The sequence below is a fragment of the Dermacentor variabilis genome, chromosome 7 (genome assembly GCF_050947875.1).
Source record: "Dermacentor variabilis isolate Ectoservices chromosome 7, ASM5094787v1, whole genome shotgun sequence".
Lineage (NCBI taxonomy): Eukaryota > Metazoa > Arthropoda > Arachnida > Ixodida > Ixodidae > Dermacentor > Dermacentor variabilis.
In genome coordinates, this window is record NC_134574.1 from 116,592,410 (window position 1) to 116,602,449 (window position 10,040).

The 10,040-nt window shown below is 42.9% G+C and overlaps 1 protein-coding gene across 1 annotated transcript in view; it reads right to left on the minus strand.

Moving 5' to 3' along the window:
- LOC142587054 (sulfotransferase 2A1-like) overlaps nt 1–2,353 on the minus strand; it is a 74,876-nt gene extending 72,523 nt beyond the window's left edge. Inside the window, exon 1 of the mRNA XM_075697937.1 lies at nt 2,231–2,353. Within this exon, the coding sequence (XP_075554052.1) occupies nt 2,231–2,302 (72 nt within the window). The 5' untranslated portion in view covers nt 2,303–2,353. The remainder of the gene's footprint in view (nt 1–2,230) is intronic.
- Between the last annotated feature and the right edge of the window lie 7,687 nt (nt 2,354–10,040).

Here is a 10,040-nt window from a genome sequence, read left to right on the forward strand (position 1 = left end):
CGCACAAAGTGTGCGGAAGTGCACCATACATACTGAGTCTTGTAGGCGCTTCACCTGGCGAAAGTCCGTTGATGAACTAACTGAATTTCATAACCTGTGTCACAAAATGAGTAAGGTAGAAAAGAGAGAGAGAGAGAGAAAGAGCAAGGGCAGGAAAGGCAGGGAGGTCAACTAGACGTTCATCGGCGCTTGGGGACACTAACGAGAGAATGTCGCCCAACACAGATGCGTGGCTTCCGAGATTTCTGAAGAATGCAGCGAGCATCACCTTCGTTGAAAGACTACGTAGGAGAGCTAGTGGGAATCACTGTAATTGGACGTGACATACAATACGGTTAAGACGAGCATTAGGGGAAAATTCAACATGAAAAAGAGAAGTAATACCGCTATATGATCAACCATGTACGTTGACCTCGTTTTCATTAGCGTCCACATTGGCTGACACTTTCTTTTTTTTTTACGGAGATTGTGGTGTCAAATTGGAAATTTCACATAAACCATGGTGTCCCTCTCGTTCAGATAAGAATTGCAAAGCCGGGCGGTCGTCGTAATGATCATTAGCATAAAAATAATAAAAGGGTCACCCAACCTACCATTATCGCATTATCGTGACGTAGAAAACGCCGATAGGCATAGTAGCAACGACGGCAACACCTTGTTACGCTTTGTAAAAAATCATAGCTTACGAAAGCCTTATATGAAGACTTTATAATAATTGCTTGACGCTGTATGTAGCCTGCTTGGACTACTCGTCTGCCCTTAGTCGCTTTGCTACTAAGGTGTTTTGCTCCTTATCAAAATTAGGAATCTGATGGCCAAGGATATATCCATTTTATCCAGATGTCTGGAGTCCCACGTGACAATGCTTTAAGCATTCTATTTTCGCCGGATTTGAAGACCGCTGGCACTACTTTCTGCGAGACCACAGTCGAAGGCAAAGAATTCTTCTCGACTACAGTTGAATGCGAATAGATGACGCCGTCTCACTATGCAGTATGAACTTAAGAAGCAATCACAATATACGGTCACTTGTGGCTGTCAGTAAAGAAATTGCAAATGACCTAACAAACTTACGAGACTGTCGGTTTAAGCTGTCCACGTATGTAGATACGATGCCGTGTGCATCTAACCGAGACACTTTGGTAGACATCTGGGCCTGTTATCACACACACTAAAGATCTCACCCTTAAGCTGTTTGTAAGAGCAGATTCCGAGCGAGGGCGCTGGAAGGCTTGTTATTAGCAAAGATTGCTTGGCAATAGGAATCAGCGCCGACAAATAAAAACTCTTGAGTCTTTGTGCCGTTAAATTTTGTGCACCCTATAAAGGCTAGTGTAATAATTACTTGAAAACTGCTGTCCTCGTCCTTTGTTCAAGTATGAGGTTTCTACAGTTCTTGGTAGAAGCGCTGTTTTTAAGTGGGTGTGGCTAGCTCTTTGCTTTTTCCAAGTCATCAAAAATATATAAAATATTTACCTCACTTGATTTCTAAATATAAATGTATATAATTTCGCCACTACAGCATTGATGTACAAGTTTACGTGTCGAATTTCACACAATTATGGTGAGGTAAATAGCCGTGGGTGAAGAAGCCTCAGTTCTGATGATTTGGAATGTTCACACTTGCCTAATGTTTCACGGATATTAAAGTAATCTTCCATAAAAATAATGAGTTTGATGAAAAAGAAAATAATACTATGTTTTAGGGCAAGAAAAACATTTTTGAACGCAATTATACAATGAATTCCTGGTGGGAAATGTTGCTGCAATAGTACTGAAAGTTTGTCAAATTCAGCAGTTTCTTGATAAACTTTGTTGTTGCATAAACTATACCGCAGGAAAATTTCGGTACCATCATGTCGGCCTTTAGGTTGTGCTGTTTTCTACCTGTAACGTTTAAATTCACGATACAAAATACGACTCATATTTGTGAAAATTCCTGCAGGGATGCGTTCGGTGTTTTCTGACGATGTGAATTTAACATCACTGCGCGCAAGACGTTCTGAAAAATTGTTCCTGTAATAGACTAAAGTAGCGGCTACATAAATCAAGAATAAATGTGTCAAGAATAAATGTAAATGTAAATAAGAATAAATGTAAATCATAAGAAATAAGAAGAATAAGAAATAAGAATAAATGTAAATCAAGAATAAATGTGTAGGAATTAAATACCCGCTCTGCTTTATTTAATTTGATTCGAGACAAGCGTACGAGGAGTGCAAGCACTCACCTCTGAGCCCGAACAACAAGGACACTTGAATGCTCTCGGATCTTGATGACTGACAAAATTCTCACCAGCCATGCGGCTGTTAAACCAAACTCATTATAAATTGATAGCACAATCGGGACAAACGTTCTGCACTCCCTCTGAATTTGCCATTCCTGTCGCTCACTATATATGTAAATTACGGTGCGCTGTTACGACTAGACGCGGAGGGTGTGGGGGGGGGGGCATGGAACCGCTGATCAGAGTAGCATTGCAGCTGTTATGTCTAGACGACGGCGGGTCAATGTGCGCCCTGTCAACGGTGCGGGGCAAACAATGAAGCCTCGTTCGAGGTGCCTGCAACTGCTCCATTCTCTATAACGGGTAACGACCACAAAGGTCTGGCTCCACTGATTTCTACAGAGAGCCGACGTCTGACAACTGTAGGAATGGCATCAATCCGTGCCTCCGATTGCCTCGTCATTGCCTCGTAGGCGGGTTCGAAGGTTGGACATCACTGGTGGAGTGCGGCATCGTGAGTTTGATGCTGCTAACAGTTCGGTCATTTCGATCGGCCGAGACAAGGTCATCGAATGTCCTCTTGCAGTCATTTAGTGAAAACGATTGCTTAAAAGCGGACATCTTGGGGACTCTGGATGATGTGTGCTCAGACATGCAAAAGGATCTTGAATGTAGTGTACTTCCTTGCAGTCATGTAGACTGCTGAGACATTCTGTGCTCCCACAACCATCGAGCCAGTTGATATATGTAAAATAAACCCATTCATTTCCTTCAGCCTCCCGATTTCATCTCAACACCAAAAAGAAACTCTTCTCGGCGATAGAGTTGGGCAGTGGCGCAAGTCCGCTCAATAGGCTTAGTACAATGCCACGGCATAGCGTAGGCCAGCTACCAAGTTTTCGGCGCACCTGGGCGTAGGTGAGCCAACTTCAGTATGACGGCCTACACAGACCAGGATCTCAACATGGCATACAGAATGAAGCTTCAAGTTATCAGTTGGCGTGTTGTTTCTCATTAGTTTCTTGTGCCGTCATCTAGCACTGTTATCGCGTAGTAATAGAAACCAAGTGGAGATAAATACGCTATGTGGATTAAAGTTTTCCTGAACAATTACCTTAGAAAGAAGAGATTTAGCGGTTATGAGGCCTTGCATAGACAATTTATTGGGGTGGATAATATACCGACGCTGGAGACACGTTTGTGCCGCCACTATCGGCGCTATTGTGCTCATTTGCTATGAAGTGCGCATTGCGGCCTCTTCGTAGACGGTTAGAAGGCGTTCAATATGCGCAGCATGTTTGCCTGCAAAAGCGATGAAGCCAAGAGGACGCAACTTCACGCTCCACTCTATCGCCAGGCCAGTATTGTGGCTTCCGCAGCTGGCAAGAGCATTGCGAACACAAACAGTTCAGATTTGTTGAGCAGCTGTGTACATGCCGCACCGTGGTGAACGTGAAGCTGAATACAGTGTGTTGTTTTTAGGCGTTACAGCTTTTTTTCCTTATCTAAAAAGGCTATAAGGGCAGCAAACGTGGCCTTTTTGCCAACGAGTTCCTTGGTGAAGCCGACATACCTTGGCGGCAATCATGTGAGCTTAGGAAGACCAGTTAATTTCGGAACTTTTTGACTAGTGCCTCAGGGGAAGAAGTTTAAATGGCGATGTTGAGGGTAATCACATTTTCGGTCACCCTATTTAAAAAAATCTTTGAGAACGCACCTAATACAAAATATCTATCAAATTTCAACAACAACTCCAGGCAATATTGAAACTGAGTGCCGTTGAACCGGGGCGACAAGCGGGAGGGAATTGGAAACCGAACGTTTCAGTCAGTCGCGGCAGCGACTGATACGACAGGGTTTGCGTGGCAAGCACGTGTGACTGTGTGTCGGGTCAGGATTTGCCGCGGCAAGCTGTCATACAAAATTCCTCACGAGGCGTTGGTGTCTGACGCGCAGCGGGACGCGCTCAGTCTGGATATTGCCACGATTGGATGATGGACATCTCTAAATAGCTGTGATTTTCGAGATTACCAAAGTATGGGTGTTCATGTAAGCGTTGCTGCCTGCAAATTTGCCATTCAATCTACAGTCCCTGAAGCACTAATAAAAAATTTTTATTCAATATTCGTTACTTAGTCTTCTGAAGCTCAAGCTAGCGGCGTCATATCATGTCGGCCTCACCTATAGGAAACCGCCTGCAAAAGTTCCACGTTTGCGGCGTTCATTACTTTTTATATAAAGAAGAATGTCGGTCTAAAAAGCGCCCTGTATACGCAATCGCTTCTTTGGACTCTGACCATTAACGGCAGTTTTCTTTCGGCATCAGCTCTTGCACCACCGAGATGGGACGTCTGCAATGGTACTGACACGCACCTCATAACGTCATCGTGCTCAAAGCTATATAACGTCAGCGCAAGGCTATAGACCTTGCTATCGCTTCCAAGGCGGAACTGCCTTTCTTTTCAAGAAAACAAAATATTCTGCATGCTTTCGCGTCACTTCTCGGTTTTAACTGGTGAAGGAATACTGACACGCACCATATGAATTTGACCATGTTCCGCGCCCACGGTGTTATTTGGCGGAATTTTGCCCTGGCACCAACATAGTTTGCTCACGGCACAAAGGAGAAAAAATTGGCAAGCTGAAGACTGCAGGTTTTTACTTTGTTCCGTTCTCTTCAGGGTGTGAAAACCTTTATTGTGCACGAACGCCTTGCTCCACTGCACCTTCAGTGAGAGAAGCAGCAGTTGAAAACTGTGTAATAATTTAAACCGCCGGGTGCTTTCCAACATATCTAACGCGATAATTTTGACAACGATAAGTTTTGAAATATATCTTCATGAAGATTTCGTGACACCTGTTGTAGCTATAATCATTTCTCCAAGTAAAAGAAAGAATAGCTGCATTCGTCAAAATTAAATTTCATCGTACCCCTTATATATTGGGGTGTTGTAAATGTATTAAGCCAACACCCTTCGTACACCTGTGAGGGTTCTCAGATATTGACAGAGTGCGGTAAGTTTCAATTTCTACAGCAAGTCTGAAACCTTTCAGCCAAATACCCCTATATAACCCTATAAATGTGCTAAGATATTTAGTGTTGTGTTAAGTGCCGCTATCACAGTAAGTCTCGAACCTGTTGTTCCTATTTTGAAAAAAAAATCTCTGACCAAATTTTGCTAGTAGGTCGTGGTTCAGATAGTTGTTCGAGTTCACCATGTATAAATCTGACTAAAGAAAGCTTATAGGGGAAAATATACGGTTATTCTGTGTAATGTAATTTCCTGGGTATCTACAGCTAAGCTGCTGTGCACAAATAAGAAAAATAGCGTACGTGCTCATCAATAGCAATGCCGACCTGAAGTGAATCTGTGAGTTTGTTTCTCGGTGTGCTGTGCAACGGAAATTGTGCGCAGCTTCTATTTTGGCAGTGTAGCGCTTTTACGGCATCAGTTATCGCGGTCAGCTGTAGGAAGGACGCATCGCCGCGTTCGTCAGTCTCAATGAGGTGGCTCTTCTTTCCAGAAAGTACAGAAAAAGACTGGACGAGTAATTTGAGACAAAAAAGCACACACACACGCTTAAACTTTGATGATGAAGACAAAAGCGATAGGACGCGCTTGAATTGCTGGTAGCCAAGTCCCATATACGAAGCGCGTCACCAGATTTTATGTAAAAGAAGGTTGCTGTGTGAGCATACTTGAATAAGTCATGGTTTCGCGTGCCTGAACTGAGACACGATTATGAAGCAGGCCTTATTGAAGTCTCTTGATTACTTTTTCACCACGTGAGCTTCGTTAAGGTGTACCTAATGCACTGTAAACTAGCTGTTTGGCAATCCGCCTTCCTTGGAATGCAGCTGCTCCAGCAGGGATTGAACCCACGACTTCGAGCTCTTCAGGGTAATGCCCAAACAATTTTTTGAACCGATAGATAGCAGTAAACAACTTGTAACTATGGCAACAATGTCTTCGTAAGACATTGACCAATATAGTAGAATATTTTAGCCATGAATCTCGGCTGTACCCAGCGCATGTGTTGAGGCTACTGACGTCGGAGGCACACCATAAGAAAAAGAGGCTAACCTAATTGTGGGCCAAGCCACCGAGGCAGCAGCTCAAGACAGGTTTCATGTATTGATCTCCGGCACAAAATATTTTATTGGTAAAAGCTTTATGCTTGCTGTTAGTGCAATTACGCCATTCATAAAGATTATTTCAGTTTTTTTTGTAAAAGACTTTGGCTATGCTACTCCACAGCCATATTTCATCGTTCGCTTTTACTTGGTTGCTTCTTTCATTTTGTTAGGTTTCTTTAACTGCTTCTACTAGCAGTGCGGAGTTGTGCTTCAATTTTCTTCTTCTTTTTCTCATTATTATTGCATGTGCGCACATTGAGAATATTGCAACGTGGTAAATTTTATTGATGGCGTAGATTTCTTTTGATTGACTAGCTGCTTCTGGGCTTATACATTCTTTTATAACTTGTTGTAATCCTGCCCCGGTGGTTGCGCTTCACATTTCATGCGCGCACACTGAGCATGTTAACTTTTGTAGGTAATCTTTGCTTACAAATGTTTATTATAAACCTTTCTTTTTTTCTTCCTTAATGATTTTTCTTCTTTTCTGGTGTTTGCACAGTGAGAATGATTGTACAGTGTTACACATTTAGTTGCGATTATTCATTTACAATTTTTGTGCACAGCAAATTGCTTAGGAATAAACTTATTGCTTATAATGAGCTTTATTCTTACCCCAGCAGATGGTGCTTATATTATGTTGTTTACGTGCACATGTTTTTAAAATGTCAGTTTTTTCTTCTCCAAGCACGATTCATTTTGTAACAGTGTGCGTTGTCCACCTGCTATGAGCTCAGATGGAAGTTTCAGTATGGCTAATATTTAAAGAAATGAATCTGTGTAGTTTTTGTTACCATAAATCGGAAATGCACAGTCCGACAGCGTTGCATGGGCTGATAGTCACATGGGTGGTAAAAAAGACGTTAAAAGAGAAGTAGAAAAATATTTGGCGACCACGTATATTTAGAATAGGAGATATACGTTGGACAAGATATGTACTTAAATCTTTCAGGAGCATGCACACAGGGCGAGGCCTCAATGCGCTTCTTTCCACCACGTAGCTATACGGGGGAGGTGATCTAATTATAGCGCGAAAGTAGCGTCAAAAAGCAGCAAGCGTTTTGCATTTTCATACGACGCTTGCACATTAGCGTAACGTATCTCCGAAAACCAACGTTTCACAGTATCTGTCATTAAGCACTGCTGGGTGAACTTGTTCGGCCTCACTACCAAATCCAGTACATAGTATCATTTTTGACTCTCAAGTGGCTGCACATAAAAACAATAAGTTTATCTTCTCAACGTTTCAGAACCAACTCAGCTCTTCCAGGGTAAAGTGACAACGTGGATGTCGAGGCGCCACTTTTAAGCTTTGGTGGTCGAGGTGGGGGAAGGGTGGAGCATCTGGTATTCAATTCTTCTTGACTACTCAAGAATGTTAGGCTCTGCGTGGTCCGAGATGGTTCCGTGCTTACACCTTGAATATAACCTGACGGCAAGTTTCCTTCGGAACGGTTTAAGCTGTAGTTTTTGTTGGTTGGTCTAGGTTGTAGTATTTGGGGTTCTTCGAAGGCAATTTTATTATCCTTGTGTTCTGAGTGTGTGGATAGAGGTGGGGGGAGCGTTCGTTGTCTGGAGAGTGTTCTGACAGCGTTCTTGTGTTGCTGAGGTGGGGCAGGAGGGTTGGAGGACGGTTTGTTGAATTCCAATTGGTTACGTGATGGTAGTAGGCTGGGCGCATTCCGAGATGGTTACTTTTTTTTGGGCTTTGCTTAAACAGTGAATATAAACTGATGGCAGGTTTCCTTTGGAACAGTTTTAAGTTGGTAATGATGTTTTGTATCTACCATGACTCCAACAAGAGTCGTTTTTGTTGGTTGGTCTGGGTTGTCAGAATTTAGGTTTCTCCGAAGGCAATTTTGTGGTCCGCATCTTTTGAGTGTTCGTCTAGGTGGATTCTCTGTCAGGAGAACGTTCTGACATCGTTCTTGTGTCGCTTTATTGTTTCGTTCAAGCTTTTCGTTTCGACAATGTAGGCTGCCTGGCAGTCAGAACATTTCATTTTGTAGATGACCCCTTGAGCTCTCTCTTTGTGGAGGGTCTTTTGGTTTCGGTAAGAAACGCTTTATTTTGTCATTTAGTTTGTGCGTGACCTTTATGCCTTCTGTCTTCAAAATTCTGCTAATGGCTTCACTGGTACCTTTGACGTAGGGGCGATATATTCGTTTAAGAGAAGGTGGAGAGGTCTAGGGCTCCTTACGAAGTTTGTTTCCTGTTAGTTGCAGGATTGCTTTGCGATGAAATGACTGGGGTAGCCGTTCTTGGAGTCATGGTACATACAAAACACCAGAAATACCCTAAACCATTCCAAAGGAAAAGTGTCGGTTGTTTATATTCATGATTTAAACACAGCCAAAAAGAGAAATTAACCACCTAAGACCATGCTCAGCCTACCACATTTACGTAGCCTAGAAGACTCCAACCTAGAAGACTCCAGCGGCCCAGCGGCGGCGTATCGTGGCATTGCTACTTTCTACGAGCCGCTTCGAGCGCGCTGCCGCGGAGTGATTTGCCCTGCCGCCGCCCCTGCTACTGCCGCTGCCTCCGATATCTCGGTGGATGCGTATGCATATGCATGCATGGTGTGCCACATAACTCGAGCGACTTCTGTTATTTACGTGATATTTTTTTTATTTAAAATTTGGTCGGCGCACTGGGAATATGTCTAGGGTTGGTCATTCCTCCTGAACCGGAACGTTCTTTGGGAAACCAGAAGTACACGTTTCTTAATTGTAGCATGGGAATGCGTCATACTTCTTTGTGTATTTACCTTTCATGATCATTTTTCCCTGAAGAAGCCCCCATCGCACACCGTATTTCTCCTCTAGACATCGTTGAGTGGGCATCTCAGAACGCGTTTCTTCTTTATTTTTCGGTTTGCATTTCCGCCTAGCTTGTGAGTATTCTATAGCATAAACATAGGAATTGCGCGTGGTTTTCTATGTCAAAAAAATTTGCAGATAGCATTGTCCTGTTTATTAAAACAAGGAATTAGTTGAAACAAATGAATGAGGACTTTAAACGAGAAAGTGTGAGATGAGGGTTCGAGAATATTACTCACAATACAAATGTAATGCTTAATAACATTGCAAGGGAACAAGGATTCATGATCGCCAGTCAGCCTCTAGAGTCCGCGCGGTAGAATGTTTATCTAGGTTTCAGGACAGGGAACATTATCATGCAAGGAAAACTTGCAGAACAATAAAAATGTCCAAACTGTCCAGAATGGGAGCTTACCACTCTTGTTAAAGGTAAAAGTGTGCAATCATTGCATTCTACTGGCATATGGGGCAGAACCTTGAAGGTTAACAAAGAAGCTCGAGAAGAATGGTAAAGACCGCGCAAAGAGCGACAAAAAGAAAGATGTTATGCCTAACGTTCGCAGAAAGGAAGACAGTGGCATGTATGGAGAGCAAATGGGGATAGCCGATATTCTAGTTCAAATTAAAGGGAACCTCAACTACCGCTTGGGCTTGGTGAAATCACATAGTCCGGGGGCAGCACATGGTACTGCAAATATCTCAGTCATGTTTTGCTGTCGAACGCAGTGCGTGGAGCTTTCAAGTAGAACGCGAAGCCACTTTTCTCTCAAACGCTTTTTTTCAACAGAAGTCTGCTTCTCATTCTCGTCTGGACCCTTTATTTTGTACTAAAACGAATTCCCATACACGGCTG